The sequence below is a fragment of the Macaca thibetana genome, chromosome 20, assembly GCF_024542745.1.
Source record: "Macaca thibetana thibetana isolate TM-01 chromosome 20, ASM2454274v1, whole genome shotgun sequence".
Lineage (NCBI taxonomy): Eukaryota > Metazoa > Chordata > Mammalia > Primates > Cercopithecidae > Macaca > Macaca thibetana.
In genome coordinates, this window is record NC_065597.1 from 52,190,931 (window position 1) to 52,213,361 (window position 22,431).

Consider the following 22,431-nt stretch of genomic DNA (forward strand, 5'->3'; position numbering starts at 1 on the left):
ACCCGGGAGGCAGTGGGTGCAGTGGACCGAGATCATGCCACTGCACTCCAAGCCTGGGCAACAGAGCAAGACTCCATCTCAGAAACAAACAACCACCACAGATGTATTCTCTTACGGCTCTGGAGGTGAAAAATCTGAAATCAGTTTCTCTGGGCTAACATCAAGGTGTCGGCAGGCAGTTCCGGCTGGAGGCTGAGGGAGGGTCTGCTGCTATTGCCCTAGGCAGCATCCCCTGGTTGCCTCTGCTTCTTGTCTTCTGGGCCTCTCCTCCTCTGACTCTGACGTCTCGTCTGTCCCTCTAATGAGGACTCTGTGCTCTTATCAGACCCACCTGGATAACCCAGGACTACCTCTTCATCTCAAACCCCTAATCCCATTTGCAAAGCCCCTTTGCCACAGAAGGTAACACACACTCACAGGCTCTGGGGATCAGGACATGGACACTTTAGGGGTCATCCTTCAGCTGGCCACCATGACCAAGATGAAGGAGGCAACTGAACAGGCCAGCGTGGCCAGGGCCGAGGCAGGTGCTGGAGAAGAGCACTAGCCTCGCATCTGGTGGAGGCCAGGGGTCAGGGTGTGAGGCACAATGTCATGTGCAACGAACAGCACGTGAGGGAGCAGATCCTAAAATGGACTCAAGGTCATGGGCCGAGTGTGACTCACAGGGAGTAAGCCAAGGTCAAAGCAGACTTGGGGTCCTTGGCTTTAGCTAACACAGAGGTGAACCCTGGCCCGCCCAACCCATGGGGCACAGAATGAGCAGCGGCAGCCAGCAGAGTTCCAACCACAGGAAACTGGTGGCAAGTGAGATTTATTTAAACACCGACATGTCAACAGGAACAGGAAGAGGAACATGTGCGACCACTGTAGTGATCGAGGCTTCTCAGGGTGTGGGATGAGACCTGCAGACGAGGCCCGCCCACTGCTCAGGGAGCTTGCAGGTATCCTCCAGGAGGGCGAGTGGCTTCTGCTTCTGGCTCGGCATAAGCCTTCAACAGATTAATAAGTTATCTCCTTCAGCCCTGAGGGGAGACACACAGACACCATTAGGAGACCCTGGTGGCCAGGAGCAGAGGCCCTGAGAGGACCCCCAGTGACCGGCTCAGGGGCACCAGTCACACTGCTGACCACTGCAGCACCGCCCGCCTGCTAACATAAAAGAGGTTTCGCAAGGACAAAAGGTTGGGCAAGACTGTGTTTATGGGTGGTTTTACAAGGATTAAGAAAGCATTATAACAGTTTATGGACTGTCTGCAGTTAACGCCAAAAATCTACCCTTTATGTGCTGAACTTTGAGCAAAGGCAGAGATGGATCTTCCACACAGACAAGCACTGATGTCCCAAAGCAGCCAGGGGTCAGTGGGGACAAAAGAAATTCCTGACATTAAAATGCTCAATATATTGTTCCTTTGTTAGAACTAGAGTTCACTTAAAAGTATTACAAATAACCTATGTTTCCAAAAATAAGGAAAAATTAATTCACCCATAGTGACATAATATAATATTATAAAGCCATTACAATTATGCTCATTGAGCATTTTTAATTGCCAGGGGGAAGTACTAAAAGTTATAATATTAAATTGAAAACACTTGAAATCAAAGTTGCATAAATATAAAAATTTAATTCATTATAAAAACAAACAGCCGGGCGCGGTGGCTCAAGCCTGTAATCCCAGCACTTTGGGAGGCCAAGACGGGAGGATCACGAGGTCAGGAGATCGAGATCATCCTGGCTAACACGGTGAAACCCCGTGTCTACTAAAAAAAATACAAAAAACTAGCCGGGCGAGGTGGCGGGCGCCTGTAGTCCCAGCTACACAGGAGGCTGAGGCAGGAGAATGGCAGGAACCCGGGAGGCGGAGCTTGCAGTGAGCTGAGATCCGGCCACTGCACTCCAGCCCGGGCGACAGAGCGAGACTCCACCTCAAAAAAAAAAACAAAAAACAGTATTTAGAAATAGAGGGGAAGGGAAAAGTCGCAAGAGATCATCTCTGACTGACAGGCATACAGGTGGATTTTCTTTGTTATATTTTTTAGAAGCTTTCAACTTTCCTACTACGAAGTATTTTTTTTTTAATATAATTAAGAGGAGGATAATATAAAAATACGTCAATAAGTGACTTTTTTTTTTTTTTTCTGGAGACATAGTCTCGCTCCGTTGCCCAGGCTGGAGTGCAGTGGCACAGTCTCAGTTCACTGCAACTTCTGCCTCCCAGGTTCAAGAGATTCTCCTGCCTCAGCCTCCCAAGTAGCTGGGACTACAGTCATGCGCCACCACACCCAGCTAATTTTTGTATTTTTAGTAGAGACGGGATTTCACCATGTTGGCCAGGCTGCTTTCGAACTCCTGACCTCAGGTGATCTGCCTGCCTTAGCCTCCCAAAGTGCTGGGATTACAGGTGTGAGCCACTGTGCTCAGTCCACCAATAAATGACTTTAAATCCAAAACAAACATGAAGGCCAGGCACAGCGGCTCATGCCTGTAATCCCAGCACTTTGGGAGGCCGAGCCAGGCAGATCACTTAAGTTCAGGAGTTTGAGACCAGCCTGGCCAACATGGTGAAATCCCGTCTCTACTGAAAATACAGAAGTTAGCTGGACATGGTGGTGGATGCCTGTAATCCCCGCTACTCAGGAGGCTGAGGCAGGAGAATCACTTGAACCCAGGAGGCGGAGGCTGCAGTGAGACGAGATCATGCTACTGCACTCCAGTCTGGACAACGAGCAAGACTCCATCTCAAAACAAACAAACAAACAAAAAAACCAAAACCAAACCAAACCAATGTGAAAGGTCTGTGTGGGCTGAGCTGCACAGTTAGGCAATTCTGTGTGGAATGACAAGTCCAAAGGGGCTGATTAATCAGTCTCAAGTCAACCTGGAATTTTTGCATAGGGGATGGGGGAGGTCCTTGCCTCTGTCAAGTTCTGTTTCGGATCAGCTGCCTGCTTGTGATTGCATGTCACTGAGGGAAGCTTGAAAGGAAGCTATTCCACTGAAGGCCGGAACTGGGATCTACAGTGGCCTCCATCGGTCTGGAGAGACACTCAAAGCCTAACCACTGGGCGAAGCAAGCCCAGCAGGGGGCAGCTGAAAAGGAGCTGGACCAGGACCAAGACCAAGGTAACAAGACACAGAGATGGATCCACACCTGCTCCCCGTGGCCCTACTTGGCCACAGACAGGGATGTGCACCTTAACAAGAAGAGGGAAAATCCAGCCGCTAGCTGCCTGGGTTCGTGAGGGAGATGTAAGGATCTGTGCGTTTCACATCCAGTGAACCTGGTTGCAAGTGGATGGAAAAGACACGCCAGTTACTTTTCTGGAGATTTTTACTTTAAACTCTCAAGCTCTTTTACCTTCCAGCTGCGGGAACTCCACAGTACATCTCTCAAGGGTTGTTTTGGGCTATGTGGCTTAAACAGTTCTCCTGGTTTTTGTGCTATAAAAACACACAAGATATAACAGCAAATTCTCTGGATATGCTCACGGATACTTGTACATGATCCTCTAGTTCTTTCTGGGCCCAAAGTTCCAAATATATCTTTCAGTTTGGGAAGAAGAAAAGTTCCGGCCAGCCACAGTGGCTCATGTCTGTAATCCCAGCACTTTGGGAAGCTGAGGCAAGAGGACTGCTTGAGGCCAGGAATTATTTATTTTTTATTGTTTGAGATGGAGTTTCGCTCTTCTTGCCCAGGCTGGAGTGCAATGGCGCAGTCTTGGCTCACTGCAACCTCTACCTCCCAGGTACAAGCAATTCTCCTGCCTCAGCCTCCCGAGTAGCTGCGATTACAGGTGCCTGGCACCATGCCTGGCTATTTTTTTCTTTTTCTTTTTTTTTTTTTTTTGTATTTTTAATAGAGACAGGGTTTCACCATGTTAGCCAGGCTGGTCTTGAACTCCTGACCTCAAGTGATCTCCCCACCTCAGCCTCCCAGAGTGCTGGGATTACAGGCGTGAGAACCTGTGCCCAGCCTACTTGAGGCCAGGAATTCACGACCAGCCTTAGAGAGACCTCTACAGAAAATCAGCCCGGCTCCTGTAGTCCCAGCTACTCAGGAGGCAGGAGGATCACCTGAGCTCAGGAATTGGAGGCTGCAGTGAGCTATGACCGTACCACGGTACTCCAGCCTGGGTGACACAGTGAGGCCCTGTCTCAAAACAAGAAAGAAAGAAGAGAGAAGGAAAGAGGGAAGACAAAAAAAGAAGAGAGAAAGGGAAAGAAAAGGAAAAAGAAAAGTTCACTACTTCCAGGTCAAGGCAAGAAAAGTACAGTCACGCACCGAGCTCATTTCCTCCTTTGGTTGCCCAGCAAAGGCAGTAATGCCGCATGAGCTGCTCCAGCAGCTCCATTTCATCCAGAAATTCAAGTGATTCTATCCTGTGGGAAGAATTAAAATAGAACAATCCCAGGGTCTGCATTGAAAAGGAAGATCATGGCCCATAGTTACGGATATGAAAAAATGTTCACGATAGATTAAGTGGAAAGAAGGCGGCTATAAAATAGTAATTATGATGTGGCTCCACTTTAATTTCTTTTCACTGAAAAGAAACAAAGTCAAAACAAAGTCAAAACACAAATGACAAACTAGAAACATATATTTGCACTTCAAGTGGCAAAGGGTTGAGTTCCTTACTATATAAAGAGCTGTTAAACTTCAGTAAGAAAAACTAGTGGTAACTGGAGGAGACAGGCAGAGTAAATTGAAGCAGATTGATACCGTCAAAACAGGACACTACGCAGCCATTTTAAAAAATGGGGTAGGTCCATACGTATTAATATGCAATAACCTCCAAGACATATCATGGAATTTAAAAAGCAAGTTGTGTGATTTAAAAAGCAAGTAATGTGCACAGTACACCACTCTCCATGTAAAGAAAAAGTGAGACAAATTTGTCTGTATATGTACAGACTTTTGGAAAACACAGAAGAAACCAGAAATGGTACTTGTCTCTTGAGAGAGAAGGGAGTAGACCATCAGTGAGGAGGGTTGCTTTTACTCTATACTACTTTATTCTGGCTTTATAAAAAATTATATGCATGTATGACTTTTCCAAAAAAGCCTTGTAAATCTAAACTTTTAAATATACATACACAGGTTGGGTGAAGCGCCTCATGCCTGTAATCCCAGCACTTTGGAAGGCCATGGTGGGTGGATCTCCTGAGGTCAGAGTTTGAGACCAGCCTGGCCAACATGGTGAAACCCCATCTCTACCAAAAATACACAAATTAGCCTGGCGTGGTGGTGCCCACCTGTAGTCACAGCTATTCGGAGGCTGAGGCAGGAGAATTGCTTGAACCTGGGAGGCAGAGGTTGCAGTGAGCAGAGATCACACCACTGCACTCCAGCCTGGTAACAGAGCGAGACTCAGTCTCAAAAAAAAAAATAAAATAAAATAAAATAAAATAAATAAATATATACACACAGAGAGAAATATGCACAAACACATGGAAACAGCTTCTTAAAAAAGTTTCTGTTTGCCAGGAGCAGTGGCTTACGCCTCTAATGCCAGAGCTTTGGGAGGCCAAGATGGGAGAATCACTTGAGGCCCGGAGTTTGAGACCAGCCTAGGCAATATAGCAATACTCCATCTCTATCAAAAAAAAAAAAAAAAGTTTATGTCAAAATATGTACACACTATGGAGGAAAAGTCAGGCATTTTCAAAAAGTATACAGAATAAAATAAAAAAAGAAACAGGATCCATATTCCTACTATTCACAATAGCCACTGCTAACATCGAGTCCTGCCACTTGCCCAGGCCTTGTCTGTTATATGCACGTATGCACAGGTGTGAACACATGTGCATGTCTGTGCATGTTTCTGTATTTGTGAGTTCATTCCCATCTTGGTATGCAGGTCTCAGGACCACATCTGAAGTAAGAATGACTACACATTAACTAATGTGGTTGCTTCCCAAGTCATTCTACCAGGAGACATCCAAAGCAGATCTGATACCAAGTTCTAGAAAAATCCATCACCATACTGAAGGCTCCAAGACAGTTATTACCAAGTACAGCTATCAGGAGACACTACTAATTATTAAGCTGTTCACTAGAAAGAGTGCTCCCAAGGGCAGGAATGTCTTTTGTCCTATTTTGATCATTGCTGTAACCCTGGTGCTTACAAAAGTGCCAGGTACACAGCAGACACTCAGCATTTGTTCAATGAATAGCCTCGCCTTAGGCTTCCTATTATACTCCACAGTTTCTGGCGAAAGCAGATACAAACTACGTGGCATTCACAGAGCTGGACAGGCTGTTCGGCCTGGCATAGATAGACAAAGGCCTTCCAATCTCCTTACCCACCACCCCCACGAGGGTTACATGTTGCTGTCTACAGAAGTCCTGGAAACATGAGACAAATGACTTCCTGGAGGCAAGAGTTTCCTTGTGGTTGATGCTAGTCATAGGCTCCTTTCTGGGCATCTAGAAGCAGTCCCAGAGCAAACCCGTGTCAGGGGTGTTCAAAACAGTCGTCTTGACATATAGCAAATGAAAACCAGCCTGTGGAGAAGGATGCTTCCAGAAGAATCCAGGAAGCACTGACCTGATCACGTGGAGACAGCACTTTCTCAAACCCTCCAGGCTTTCATGGCCAATTATTCACGTACATATTTGGGAAAAACAGTGATACGTCTAAATGTTAAGAAGTTATATGGAAAAGCAAAGCCAAAAATTCTTCTCATGATCTTGTAAGAGACCAAAGGCTATTGATCTTAGGTCTCCAAAGACAAGAAGAAAGCAGGAATCAGGAAGCACAGAGTGATTCCAAAAAAAAGAGCTGAAGTGCGCACTAGGGCTGTACATAGATGCACAACGGTGATGTTCTCTCCAGTGTTGTTTATAACAGGGAAATGAAAACAAGATGAATAAACAAGACACCGCAACTAAATGCCTAGCTACAGACATTTTTAATTATTTAAAAATTATTATCAATATACTATATCCACATATCAACATAAATACTATGTACCCTATTTTTTTTTTTTTCTGAGACAGAGTTTCGCTCTTGTTACCCAGGCTGGAGTGCAATGGCGTGACCTCGGCTCACTGCAACCTCTGCCTCCCGGGTTCAAGCAATTCTCCTGCCTCAGCCTCCCAAGTAGCTGGGATTACAGGCGCCCACCACCACGTCCGGCTAATTTTTTGTATTTTTAGTAGAGACACGGTTTCACCATGTTGGCCAGGCTGGTCTCGAACTCCTAACTTCAGGTGATCTACCTGCCTTGGGCTCCCAAAGTGCTGGGATTACAGGCATGAGCTACCACGCATGGCCCTTTGTACCCTTAAATGGGATATGGCAACCCTCAATATTTTGATATGTAAAGGCAAATACAATCTATTGTTTTCAAAAAGGATGGTGGTTTACAGACCAGTATGTGTAGTATGAATCCATGGATTAAAAAAATAGAAATCTATGTATTAATAAATATTTATCTTTCTATCTAGGAAAAGAATATTCCCCAATATGTTAAGAACTGCTACCTCCCAAGTGTGACTACAGAGGGGACAACTACTTTATACTTCATGCACTTTATAATGCTTGAGGAACTTTTTAGAACCACAAGCATAGATTTCCTTTATAATGGGGAGAAAAGTCCATTTAAAAACCCTCCAGCCCCTTATACGTCCTTGAGCAACGTCGTTTTCCTCCCTCTCCAAAGTTATGTAAAATTTCCACTGCCAAGGTTGCTCTGGGAGTTTTCCAGGTGTAACTGCTTGTTTCAACTAAAATAATCAGTTTGGGCATAAGCCCTATCTCAGCTAATAGCTAATGAGTTACTTTCAAGCTGCTATCAGTGTTTAACTTGTTTCAAAATAGGTCTAGTTAGGGTCTTTTTTTTTTTGAGAAGCAGTCTTGCTCTGTCACCCAGGCTGGATACTGTGGCACAACCTCAGATCACTGCAACCTCCGCCTCCTGGATTCAAGTAACTCTCCTGCCTCGGCCTCCTTAGTAGCTGGGATTACAGGCCTGTGCCACCACACCTGGCTAACTTTTGCATTTTTACTTATTTTATTTTTTGGAGACAGAGTTTCGCTCTTTCACCCGGGCTGGAGTGAAGTGGCATGATCTCAGCTCACTGCAACCTCCGCCCCCGCCCCGGGGTTCAAGCGATTCTCCTGCCTCAGCCTCCCGAGTAGCTGGGATTACAAATGCGTGCCACCCCGCTTGGCTAATTTTTGTATTTTTAGTAGAGACGGGGTTTCACCATATTGGCCAGGCTGGTCTCGAACTCCTGACCTCAAGTGATCTGCACACCTATGCCTCCCAAAGTGCTGGGATTACAAGTGTGAGTCACCGTGCCTGGCCTTGTGTTTTTTTTTTTTTTTTTAAATGAAATCTCCACATATTGTTCTGTTTTTCTGCATTAAAGAATAGAGGCAATCATGCCTTCAGTTCACAATGAATGTCCATCAAGCTGACGCTCACCAACCCCATACCTGCTCACTTCAGCTCGAGGTAACCTGTTGTACAACTCCATCATGTCGACGGCCGATGCTGTTTCCCACCCATTCGACAGGAGCCGTTCTTTCTAAAACGTGCAACGAAGAGAAATGGAGAACTAGAGAACTACCAGGCACTGGCTTACAAATCTGAGACACTATTTTGTTTTAAAGAGACAAGGTCTCACTCTGTTGCCCAGGCTGAAGTGCAGTGGTGTGATCACAGCTCACTGCAGCCATGACCTACTAGGCTCAAGCGATTCCTCCCCCTTCAGCTGCCCAAGGTGCTGGGATCAGAGGTGTGAGCCAGTGTGCCAGGCACTGAGACGCTCTTAAGCACACCAGACCTCCTCTGAGCTGACTCCTTTCTCAAAAGCACATCCTAGACCCTAATATCTTCTTTTTACTTTCCAACTTTCCATACTGAACAAGCATTGTTATAATGGGGAGAAATTCACTAAAGTACTTCCAAAGAGAAATAAAGGAAGAACTTTTCTATGAGCGACAGTTTTTTAAAGCATTCTAATGGTTATGTGACAAAAGACATGTAAAAATGAACCTATTTATTTATTTATTTTTTAATTTACTTATTTATTTTGAGACAGAGGCTCACTCTGTTGCCCAGGCTGGAGTGCAGTAGCTTGATTTCAGCTCACTGCAACCTCCATCTCCCAGGTTCAAGCAAATCTCCTGCCTCAGCCTCCCGAGTAGCTGGGATTACAGGCGTGTGCCACCACGCCCGGCTAATTTTTGTATTTTTAGTAGAGATGGGGTTTCACCATATTGGCCAGGCTGGTCTGGAACTCCTGAACTGAGGTGATCTGCCTGCCTCAGTATCCCAAAGTGCTGGGATTACAGGTGTGAGCCACCACACCCACCCAAAAAAATGAACCTATTTATATGGGGGCAGGGGTGGGAGTTGTTTTGAGAAAAAATAAATGACTTTTTTAAAGGAAGGGGGCATTACTATAGAGTCAAAGAGGTTTAAGGGACATATCAATCATCTACAAAGTGTGGACAACGTTTAAATCCTGATTCAAACACATCAACTATAAAAAAAAGGTTTTTTTAAAATAACTGGGGAAATTGAACATGAACTGGGCATTAAACGCTATGAAGGAGTTGTCAGCTTGTGAGGTATGATCTGTGAAATGGTGTCATCATCATCCTGGGAGAAGCAAGTCCTTATTGGTAGGTGATTCACATGCGTATTTAGGGGTGAAATCATGTGCTGTCCGGGATTTGCCTGAAAATATTCCAACATCAACAAAAAAATTGTGGGAGAATACAGGAAATAATACTGATAAAATAAGTAATACTGAAGTTAGGTGATGGGACGTGTGTTTTTATTTTACCATTCCCTCTACCTTTTTGTTTGAAAATTTGCATAATACAAAGTCAAAATAATAGGGTGTAGGAAATGTAAATGTGTATTTTCTACACCAAGATGGCAAAGCAGGACTTGGTCTTCCCAGTATCATGAACTAGCGGCCCACATGGAGGCTCAGCAGCCTATGGTGGCAGGCACTGAACAGGGCTTCTCCATGATCGTATCTGCAAAGAAAGACCTTTATATATCTTGGTTGACTAACGGTCCAAATGGATGTCCCAGTCCCTGCTCTCTGACCTGTGACTCTAATGACTTGCAAGTCTCCACTCCCGCCAGGTCACACTGGCGTCTCCGCAGGTTTTCAATCATGATCTGCCCAAACCGATCACCCATGTTCACCTAGGAGGGAAAGAGAAGGTAAGACATTACTCTAAGGGTTTGTTAAATATGCAAAATAAAACATCATCATCCTATTTTTAAGCAGTAGAGGCTGACGTCTGATGAGGCACACCCAGCATAGGAAAACAACTGAAGGGCAGGCACCAGCACAGTGCTGGCGGGAGCATAAACTTGGGTAGCCCTGGAAGGGCAATTGGGCAGGATACACCCATTTTAAATGCTCAACCTGGCAGGGCGAGGTGGCTCACGCCTGTAATCCCAGCACTTTGGGAGGCCAAGGTGGGCGGATCACGAGGTCAGGAGATCGAGACCATCCTGGCTAACACGGTGAAACCCCTTCTCTACTAAAAATACAAAAAATTAGCCGGGCATGGTGGCGGGTGCCTGTAATCCCAGCTACTCGGGAGGCTGAGGCAGGAGAGAATGGCGTGAACCTGGGAGGCGGAGCTTGCAGTGAGCCGAGATTGTGTCACTGCACTCCAGCCTGGGCGACAGAGCGAGACTCCATCTCAAAAAATAAAAAATAAATGCTCAACCTGTGATCCACCAACTCCACCGAAAGCAATCTACCCTACAGACACACTTACACGTATCTGCTAAGATGCAAGAATGTTTATCACAGCATTAGGTAACATAGGAAGAATCTGGAAATAACTCCTGGCATGTCTGTATAACGAAATTATATATAGCCATGAAAACAAGAGAAGGAAGACAGATACAGACATGAAATGACCTCTAGGGTAAACTCTTGAAAAGTGAAGTAGAGAGGAATATGGATAGTATACGCCCATCTGTCTTCAAGGAAAAAAAGAATCTCTATGTACATAGAAAAATTCTGGAATGTGGCAGCCTTGCTTTCCAGATTAGAGGACCAAGGTCTGGGGCAAGAGAGAGATTTACTTTTCCTTGTCTACCCTGTTGTATTTTTAATTTTTGTACTCTGCATGTGGTATTACTTTTTGAATTACAAAAACTGATCTAAAAAACCTCAAATTATATATGAAAAACGCCAGGAAACAATATTAGTGTACACCATTGTATATACACTATCGCTTTTTCAAAAATTCACCACTTTCAGCCAGGCATGGTGGCCATGCCTGTAATCTCAGCACTTTGGGAGGCTGAAGCGAGTAGATCACTTGAGGTCAGGAGTTCAACACCAGCCTGGCCAACATGGTGAAACACCGTCCCTACTAAAAATACAAAAATCAGCCAGACACAGTGGCATGTGCCTGTAATCCCAGCTACTCAGGAGGTTGAGACAGGAGAATCACTTGCACCTGGGAGGCAGAGGTTGCAGTGAGCCAAGATTGTGCAACTGCACTCCAGTCTGGATGACAGACTCTTGCCTCAAAAAGAAAAAAGGACAGGTGCGGTGGCTGATGCCTGTAATCCCAGTACTTTGGGAGGCTGAAGCAGGCGGATCACTTGAGGCCAGGAGTTTGAGACCAGCCTGACCAACATGGTGAAACCCCATCTCTACTGAAAATGCAAAAATTAGCTGGGTGTGGTGGCAGGCAAGTATAATCCCAGCTACTAGGGAGGCTGAGGCAGGAGAATCGCTTAAACCTGCGAGTTGGAGGTTGCAGCGAGCCGAGATCGCACCACTGCATTCCAGGCTGGGCAACAAGAGTGAAACTTCATCTCAGCGGCGGAAAATCCGCTTCACACGACAGCACTGCTAGACAAGAACCAACACCATTTTGGTGGAGAGAAAGGAATGTGGCACTAATGATCACATGGCACTTCTTCATTCCAGATAGAAAGTGTATGTCAGCACATACTCTGTCGTTTTATTGCCTGGGTTTGAATCTTTGCTTGACATTTAAGAGCTTTGAGGCTGTGTGTAAACTACATAACTCTGTGCCTCAGTCTCCCCTTACCTATGGAATTAGAATAGTACTAGTATCTACTTGTGGCTAGCTGTGATAATTACATAAATTAATAGGCCAGGTGCAGTGGCTCACACCTGTAATCCCAGCACTTCGGGAGGCCGAGGTAGGCAGATCACTTGAGGTCAGGAGATCAAAAGCAGCCTGGCCAACATGGTGAAACCCCGTCTCTACTAAAAATACAAAATTAGCTGGGAATGGTGGCACACACCTGTAATGCCAGTTACTCAGGAGGCTGAGGCAGGACAATCACTTGAACCTGGGAGGTGGAGGTTGCAATGAGCCAAGATTGTGCCGCTGCACTCCAGCCTGGGTGACAGGGTAAGATTCCACCTCAAAAAATGAATAAATAAATAAATAAGTTAATATATGTAAAACTCATAGAATAGTCCCTGCTATATAGTAAGCAAAATCTAAGAATTTGCTACCACTGCTTTAGAATTATGATTGAAATTATTGTCATCCATGTAGTTTTGTCATCTTAAACTACTAATTAGAAAACAAGCTAAGCATGGTGGCTGATGCTTGTAGTCCCAGGGCTTTGGGACGCTGGGGTAGGAGAACTGCTTGAGGCCAGAAGTTTGAGACCAGCCTGGACAACACAGCAAGATCCCGTCTCTACCAAAAAAAAAAAAAATTTAGCTGAGAATGGTGGTGTGCACCTACAGTCCTAACTAATGGGGAGACTAAGGTTGGGGGATCACTTGAGCCTGGAAGCTCAAGGCTGCAGTGAACTATGATGGCACCACTGCACTCCAGCCTGGGCGACAGAACAAGACCCTGTTTCTGAAAAAAAAAAAAAAAAAAGGAAAAGCAAACAATGTAAGGCATGTGAGCAATTAATACATGTTTGTGAGGTGCTGATCATTTTGTGTTTGTTAGGAAATTACTGAATTAACTTAAATGTTCATTATGCACCAGGTGAGGGTGGCGAGTGGGAGCAGAACCGGTTGAGGGACAGCTGTGGACAACATTTTGAAAACTGGCATATTCCCAGGCTTGCTCCAAAGTGACAAGATCTCTGGTCAGAATTCACTGAATCCATCATCTCTCATATGATGTTGAATAAACACTTGTTCAACAAAATACACAAAGTAAGGAAAGTGAAAGCAGCAGCATAAATCCGAAACGTGGAGTATGGACAGTGGAATTTGTTTCCCCAGATGTGGTTATCCTGAAAGCAAAGATAGGTCCCCAGGATTTATTCACATCAAAAGAAAAGACCAGTGAGGCCACCTTCCATTACATCCATCCATCAGGACGGAAGACAGAGTCTGAGGAGCGCTCCCAACTAAAGAGAGGGAAGGATGCAAAATCAACCAATCAAGAACCATCTACACAGGAACCTGGGCAGGAAGGGACCTGGGGAGGAGGTTGAGAGACCAAGAGCTAGCCCTAGATCTGTCCATAATTACGTGACACTGGGCAAGTCCCCTTATTGATCTTTTGTGTGATAAAATAAAAAAGAAAAGGAGATTTAAAAAACAAACTGACCAACCCGGGCAACATGGCAAAACCCTGTCTCTACAAAATAAATTTAAAAATTAACTGGGCGTGGTATGTGCACCTGTGATCTCAGCTACTTGGGAGGATGACCTGGCAGGATCATCTGAGCCCCAGGTCAAGGTTGCAGTGAGCCATGATCCCCACCACTGCACTCCAGCCTGGGTGATAGAGTGAGACCCTACCTCAAACAAACAAATAAACAAAAAGCAATACACAATAAAAATAGTGAGCATGTATCAGTGCTTATCATGCGATAAGCCACTGACAGCATCTCAGGAATCTCCATAATAATCTGGAGAGCGGGTATCATACTTTTTTTTTTTTTTTTTTTTTTTTGAGATAGAGTCTCAAGTCTGTCACCCAGGCTGGAGTACAATGGTATAGTCTCAGCTAACTGCAACCTCTGCCTCCCTGGTTCAAGCGATTCTCCTGCCTCAGCCTCCCATGTAGCTGGGATTACAGGCATCTGCCACCATGCCTGGCTAATTTTTGTATTTTTAGTAGAGACAGGGTTTCACCATGTTGGCCAGGCTGGTCTCGAACTCCTGATCTCAGGTGATCTGCCCACATCGGCCTCCCCAAAGTGCTGGGATCACAGGCGTGAGCCACCGTGCCCAGCCAAGAGTGGGTATTATTTCTTTAAAAACAAAGAACGGGGGCTCAGAGAGAGCAAAAAATAGCTGATGCTTACTTACAGCTGGGCAACACTGTCAGTGCTTTTGGATACATTAACTCATTTACATCTCACAACAATGCTATGAAGTAGGGACTATTATTTTCAGATGAAGAAACAGGCACAGAGGGACAGCCGGGCATGGTGGCTCACGCCTGTAAGCCCAGCACTTTGGGTGGCTGAGGCAGGCAGATCACCTGAGGTCATGAGTTTGAGACCAGCCTGGCCAACATGGTGAAACCCCATCTCTACTAAAAACACAAAATTAGCCGGATGTGATGGTGCACACCTGTAATCCCAGCTATTTGGAAGGCTGAGGCAGGGGAATGGCTTGAACCTGGGAGGTGGAGGTTGCAGAGAGCCAAGATCGCACCATTGCACTCCAGCCTGGGCAATAAGAGTGAAACTCTGGCAAAGAAAAGAAAGAAAAGGAAAAGAAAGGGAAAGGGAAAGAAAAGAAAAAAAAAGAAACAGGCACAGAGGGGTTATGTAACTTGCCCAGGTCACACAGCAGGAATGCCCACCTCTGGAGCATGGACTCCCAATCACTAAGCTGTGCTACCTAAGGTCACATAGCTGAGAGCACAAGCCAGGGCCAGGATTCAACCCAAGCTGGGCTATTCCAAAGCTCTAAAACAGAACTTTTTCTGCAATAAATCAGAAGAAGTAAACAGGCAGCTGGTAAATCATACACAGTCATCTTAGAAACTAGAATATTTTACATTAAAATCCTACATTTCCAGCTTCTTTCAAAAATCAGTAGTTCTGGCAGCTCTAGGCTCACATGCCTACATGATAACAACTGGCTGTAAATGGACAGTGGCCACTCCCGTGAGGTGGGACATTGGTGCTCCAGTTCACCACAGTCCCCAAACCCTACACTACTACACCTGGCTGACTTCCTCCACTGGTACCACCTGCCTGTCCCTGACAGCATCTGAGTTGCTACCCCGAAATGCTGGTAGCCAAAATCCCCTTCCTCATGTTCTATGACTCCACGGTACATGTAATGATAAAAATAAGAACTTGAAAGACTTTTGTAAAGGCTAAGACAGAAGTTCCAACAACTCTGGCTAAAAGTCTGCAGGAGGTCAAGGGGTCAGGAGTACTAAGATTGCTGGTTGATGAATAAAGGAGATATGTGAGAGGCTGGAGGAAGAAGGAAAAGGATAAGGGAAGTTATCCGAAGGGTGCTGGGAGAGGGAAACCACCACAGGGGTCCTGTACAGAATCCAATTCTCCTGTGCTTCCTTTTACCTGTTCGTAGTTTATGAACATGGCTGCCTCAAAACTGCTGGCTGCCCACTTCAGGAGGTTTGCAGACTGCTCTGGAGTCATGTAAACCAGCACACATTCAGCTATCAGGAGTGTTGGCAATCTTAAGAGAAGAAAAAAAGGCACATAAATTTGTTATCATCAAGTCAGGACCCTCTAATCATACTGCAGTGCTGGTGGGGCAGTCCATGCCCCAGGGAAATCAGAAGGCCTGAGCGAGCACAGCCCCAGTCAGGGCAGAAATACTTGGGGAATACCATCACAATCCGAGCTTTCTACTGTGAACAGGTGAGCAGTGAGCAATGATTTGGGTGGCAATGAAAACATGTTAAGCGTGTGTGGTGGACTGCAAAAACGGCTACAAGTTCTCCCCTGCTGCGCACTCACACCATGCCAACATAACACTGAGGCTTCTCCCATTTGAGAGGTGTTTATTCTTCTACCCCTGGAATCTAGGCTGGTCATGAAACTTTTGCTTTGGTCAACAGGACAGTAGCAAACATGATGCAAGCAGAAGTTTTAAAGTCACTTGCACATTGGTGCTTGCTCTCTTGCTGCACTTGGAAACCTGAAGGAACCCAAGCTAGCCTGCTATAGGAGGAGAAGGAACCATCTGAAGGAACCCAAGCTAGCCTGCTATAGGAGGAGAAGATCTGCGGAAGAGAAGGAGGCCTCCCAACTGACAGCCAGCCAGACCCTAGCTAGCCTGCCCACTATCCACATGATTGAACTCCAGGATATCAGCTAAACCCAACCCCAATCAGAACCATCCAGCTAAGCCCTGTCCAAACCGCAGAATAACCTCCAGCTAAGGAAGGCCAACCCAAACTGCAGAAGAACATCCAGCTAAGCCCAGCCTAAACTGCAGAACATCCAGCTAAGCCCAACAAGAAACTGGTTGAAAGAACATGGTATGCCCTACCCAATGGACTACTATGCAGCTCATAAGTATGATGTTTCAGGGACTGTGTTTATTGACACAAAAGCTATCCATGGTCCCCAGATTCAAGTGGCCTATCAGATGCTTCCCTGCACTTCTTCAAAGCAGATATCCCAGGAGTAACTAAATAGTCAAACGTCATTAGCTGTTTAATGTCTCTTTTCCTTACACAGCAATGTGTAAGCTGTTTTGTTCATGGCTCTATAGTGAGTACCGGTACCTCACAGAACCTCGATTATTTGCTAAATGAGTGAATAGACTAACAAACAAATGATTGTATGTGTACATATACACACATATATTTGATTTTTTTTTTTTTGAGACGGAGTCTCATTCTGTCACCAGGCTGGAGTGCAGTGGCGCAATCTCAGCTCACTGCAACTTCTGCCCCTTGAGTTCAAGCAATTCCCCTGCCTCAGCCTCCGAAGTAGCTGGGACTACAGGCACACACCACCACACCCAGCTAATTTTTGTATTTTTAGTAGAGACGACGTTTCTCCATGTTGGCCAGGATGGTCTCAATCTCTTGACCTCGTGATCTGCCTGTCTCAGCCTCCCAAAGTGCTGGGATTACAGGCGTGAGCCACCGTGCCCAGCCGATTCTTTTAAAAGTTCCAAAACTGGCTGGGTGCAATGGCACACACCTGTAATTCCAATACTTTGGGAGGCCAAGGCAGGCAGATTGCTTGGGCCCAGGAGTTCAAAGCAAGCCTGGGCAATACGGTGAAACCTTGTCTCTACAAAAATTAACCGGGTGTGGTGGTGCACGCCTGTGGTCCCAGCTACTCAGGAAGCTGAGGTGGGAGGATCACTTGAGCCTGGGAGATTCACGCTGCAGTAAGCACAGATCACGCCACTGCACTCCAGCCTGGGTGACAGAGTAAGACCCTGTCTCCAAACAAACAAAAAGTTCCAAAATTATACACATAGCATAATCACATTTTAAAGAAAAACATATATTTACAAATTTTGGGATAAAATTTATTAAGGTGGTTATCTCTAAGTATTGGGATTAGGAATTATTTTTATCTTCTCTTTGAGGAACCATCAAAATCATCAGCAACAATTAAAACTACAGAAATGAAGAGCTGGTTTGCTAGAGACTTCTTTGACAATTATCAACATTCTCAACCGCTAACACTTACAGGTGGGTTCTATTAGTATTCACATTCTCACTTTTTTTTTTTTTTTTTGAGATGGAGTCTTGCTCTGTTGTCTAGGCTGCAGTGCGATGTCGTGATCTTGGCTCACTGCAATCTCCACCTCCTGGGTTCAAATGATTCTCCTGCCTCAGCTTCCTGAGTAGCTGGGGTCCAGGCATCCACCACCACGCCTAGCTAATTTTTTGTATTTTTAGTTGAGATGGGGCTTCAATATGCTGGCCACGCTGGTCTCAAACTCCTGACCTCAGGTGATCTGCCCACCTCGGCCTCCCAAAGTGCTGGGATTACAGGCATGAGACACCACGCCCAGCCTATAATTCACATTTTTCAGAAGAGGAAACAGATGCAGAGAAGTGAAGTTATCCAAGGTCATGGTCTAGTGCATGTTCCTGTCAGGATTCAAACCTGTGCAGCTGGACTCAGTTCCCAGACTCATGAACTACAAGGAACATTCTCCTTAGGCATATATGCAAGATCTTCTCAAGGGGACACCCACGAAAGTGGAACTGCTATATCCTATGGTACACATACTTACAATGTTACTCAATACTTTCAGATTGCTCCTCACAATGGTTGCACCAAGTTCACTTCCAGCAGTGGTGTATCATTCCCTATCCCCCATATCCTTGCCAACACTTGATACTGTCAGCTGTTACATTTTTGCCAACTTGGTAAGAGTAAAATAGAATTTCATCCGATTATCACTGATGCCCAATACCTGTTTCATATGATATTCAGTTTCTTCTTTGAACTGCCTGGTAATCTATCCTTTGCCCATTTTTCTATGAGGCTTTTAATGGTAGTTGTTCTTTATATATTCTGGACACCAATCTTTTCTTTATATGTCACAAACATGTTTCTATCCATACAATTATCTTCTCTCAAACTTTTATATGAAATTAGGCACCAGTATTTTTACAAAGTAACACAGGTGATTCAGATGTAGAAACAGACTTGAAGAACAGTATTGCTTAAAAAATTTCAGAAAACTAGGCCAGGCGTGATGGCTTACAACTGTAATCTCAACACTTTGAGAGGCCAAGGCAGGCAGATCACCTGAGGTCGGGAGTTTGAGACCAGACTGACTACATGGAGAAACCCCATCTCTACTAAAAATACAAACTTAGCTGGGTGTGGTGGTGCATGCCTGTAATCCCAGCTATTTGGGAGGCTGAGGCAGGAGAATCACTTGAACCCGGGAGGTGGAGGTTGCGGTGAGCTGAGATTGTGCCACTGCATTCCAGCCTGGGCAACAAGAGCAAAATTCCACCTCAAAAAAAAAAGATTTTTTTTCAGAAAACTAGGTAGCAATGAAATAAAACTTACAGAATAAAAAATAAGAACATGAGTATCATGCTGCACTTCCGACTGGCCTTATCTCATAATTAGCATAAAATCACAAATGTAAAAGAGGTTTTAAAAAAAATCTCACTGTGTATTCATGTTACATTTCTTTAGTTTCTCTTCCAGTTCAGACAGGTCTCGGAGATCGGCTCCAATAACGGCATATCTCTTTGAATCCAGTATGTGTCCATCTGCAAATGCAATCAGAGGCTATAATTTTAATGAATATGTCTTTTCCAAAGTTATAGTAGCCTTATGGTTTTTCCCTACTATAAAAATACACGCATCATTGTTAAAAAAAAAAAAATAGGTAAGAGGAGGGTAAAAATTATCCAAAATCGTATCTTCCGAAGATAACTATTCGTGTTTTGGTGTGTAACATTTCAGCATTTTGTCCTATGTGCTTAAGTTATTGCACACAACAAAAACACATTCTCCCTCTCATGCACATGGTGGGCGTGCACGCACACACACACACACACCCTGAATAGAGAAAAGAAAATGGGACCACCCAATATGTGGTTTGAAAACTGCTTTTCCTACATAGCAACAGCATCAGGGACATCCTTCTGTACAATGATTTCATAGCATTCCACTGACTGGATAAAACATAACTTATTTAGCCAATCCTTCACTATGAGATGTGGTATTCCTAAGTTTTCCCCATCTAGGCATTGCAAGCATCCTTGTATATACATCATGAAGCATCTGTCCAGTTATTTCTTTAAAGTAGATAGTATGAGCAGAATTAAGAGATCAGAGGGTAGCCAGGCGTGGTGGCTCAAGCCTGTAATCCCAGCACTTTGGGAGGCCAAACTGGGCAGATCACGAGGTCAGGAGATTGAGACCATCCTGGCTAACACAGTGAAACCCCGCCTCTACTAAAAATACAAAAAAAAAAAAAAAAAAAAAAAATTAGCCGGGTATGGTGGCAGGCGACCTATAGTCCCAGCTACTCTGGAGGCTGAGGCAGGAGAAGGGCATGAACCTGGGAGGCGGAGCTTGCAGTGAGCCGAGATTGCACCACTGCACTCCAGCCTGGGCAACGGAGAGACTCCATCTCAAAAAAAAAAAAAAAAAAAAGAGATCAGATGGTAAGCCTATTTAAATATGGGGACCCATTAGCAGGCTGCTTTCTAAATGTTATGCCCATTTGTGTTATGTTTTAAAAAAGACAATTTATGTACTAATGTATTCTCAAATAAAATGACAGCATTTGCTTTGAAAGACTCCAGCAGAGGTAGGATGAAATGATATCTATAGTGATCCTCAGGCTTCAGTGGTCATCAGAATCAGCTGGGTGGCTTGCTAAACCACAGATTGATAGGCTCCACCCCAAGTTTCTGATTCACTACATCTTCCACTAGCGGAAACTGACATTTCTAGTGGCTGGGCGTGCTGGCTCATGCCTGTAATCCCAACACTTTGGGAGGCCGAGGCGGGCAGATCGCGAGGTCAGGAGATCGAGACCATCCTGGCCAAGATGGTGAAACCCCATCTCTACTAAAAATACAAAAATTAGCTGGGTGTGGTGGCGCACACCTGTAATCCCAGCTACTTGGGAGGCTGAGGCAGAAGAATGGCTAGAACCTTGGAAGCGGAGGTTGCAGTGAGCCAAGATCATGCCACTGCACTCCAGCCTGGTGACAAAGCAAGACTCTGTCTCAAAAGAAAAAAAAAAAAATTTACATTTCTAGTAAGTTCCCAGATGCTACTGATGCTTAGTCTGAGGACTTACACTCTTGGAATGACTGCTACAAATAAAATGAGACAGTTAAGTGATGGGTACATGGAGGTTCATGAACCTAGTCACAACGTATTTGCGTACACTTCACATTTTTTTCAATTAAAAGTTAAGGCCAGGCGCAGTGGCTCATGCCTGTAATCCCAGCGCCTGGGGAGGCTGAGACGGGCTGATCACCTGAGGTCAGGAGTTCGAGATCAGCCTGGCCATCACGGCGAAATTCTGTCTCTACTAAAAATAAAAAAAAAATTACCCAGGTGCGGTGGTGCACACGCCTGTAATTCCAGCTACTCGGGAGGCTGAGGCAGGAGAATCAGTTGAACCTGGGAGGCGGAGGTTGCAATGAGCCAAGATTGTGCCACTGCACTCCAGCCTGGGCAACAGAGTGAGACTCCGTCTCAGAAAAATAAAAATAAAAAAATAAAAGTTAACAAATTTTTTTAAAGAAAGAAAATTGCTTGATTTTATTATTCACTCAACTTCAGACATTATTCATTCAACTTCCTTGAGGATACAAACCATGGCAGGAGCTGAAACATCAACAGCTACCCATACTACTGCTAATAATTCAGGTTCTCTTGGTTCTGAGAACTTCAGCAAAAAATGCTGAAAAGGCTAACCTACAACATGTAAGTAGTTTCTCATTTATTATCTTGATAACTTCACTTGGCTGATTCAAATACATATGGCTACACACCATAAGCTAAAGAAATACCTCCTAAGAGCCTGTTAGATGTCAGGAAAGCAATAAAGGGCAAGCAGGGAACCCGAAGTCGGCCCTAGGGTGCCAGGAGTCAGGAAAGTAATATAAAGAATATGGCATGTGGCTGGGCATGGTGGCTCACGCCTATAATCCCAACAACTTGGGAGGCCCAAGTAGAAGGACGACTTGAATGAGGAGTTCAAGACCACCCTGGGCAACATAGCAAGACTGTCTATACAAAAAAATTTTTAAAAACTAGCTAGACGTGGTGGCATATGCCTGTAGTCCCAGCTACTCTGGAGGCTGAGGTGTGATGGCTTGAGCCCAGGAGTTCAAGGCTTTCAGTTAGCTATGATCGTGCCACTGCACTCCAGTCTGGGCAACAGAACAAAGACCTTGTCTCTACCAAATAAAAGAATATGAAGGTAGTTGTCTACCCTATTACGAAAATAATTCCAAAATGCCTGCATAACTTCTTGCAAATAACAAATATATTAATAATAAGCACATTCGAAATGAGTTTTTCCGTCCCTGGCCAAAAAACAACAAATACACCAGAATATTAACACATGAAGTCTAGTACCATGTAGTTCAGGGGAGACCTCTCTTACATTAGGATCTAATGTTAACATGTAAAGCATAAATCACACATCATCATGATTATTCTTGTAAGCTGTACACAAGGTACATCTGAGCTGAAGGGAGTCAGTGACTTGAGGCTCACCCGCCACTCTGCAGTGGCCCAGCTGTATGTGGTGGCACACTGGCATACCACATGGGAAGCACTGGACAAGAGGACCTTAAGATCCCTTTAAATGACAGAATTTGATGACTTGAGTAACACACACCAGCATCACATGATTCAGTTGCTCTTCTTAAGTCAGGGGCTACTCAAGTTGTGGGGAAATAACAGGTCCATTATCTGTCCCTGAAGGATGCCTTACCATTATTTTGCAGGGAACTGAATGTATTTGTGGAGGATAGGCTCAGAGCAAGTTTCAAAGGCGTTTCATA

General features: G+C 44.8%; 1 protein-coding gene across 2 annotated transcripts in view; it reads right to left on the reverse strand.

The window, feature by feature from the left end:
- Positions 1-796: 796 nt before the first annotated feature.
- The window catches only part of LCMT1 (leucine carboxyl methyltransferase 1), a 70,379-nt gene continuing 48,744 nt past the window's right edge, over positions 797-22,431 (reverse strand). The window contains exons 6-11 of one of the 2 annotated variants that reach the window (XM_050773839.1): positions 19,059-19,161; positions 15,506-15,626; positions 10,076-10,177; positions 8,446-8,537; positions 4,284-4,381; positions 797-1,025 (exon numbers count right to left, since the gene is read on the reverse strand). In XM_050773839.1, the coding sequence (XP_050629796.1) occupies positions 1,003-1,025; positions 4,284-4,381; positions 8,446-8,537; positions 10,076-10,177; positions 15,506-15,626; positions 19,059-19,161 (539 nt within the window). In that variant the 3' untranslated portion in view covers positions 797-1,002. The remainder of the gene's footprint in view (positions 1,026-4,283; positions 4,382-8,445; positions 8,538-10,075; positions 10,178-15,505; positions 15,627-19,058; positions 19,162-22,431) is intronic. The other variant, XM_050773840.1, reaches the window with a different exon arrangement.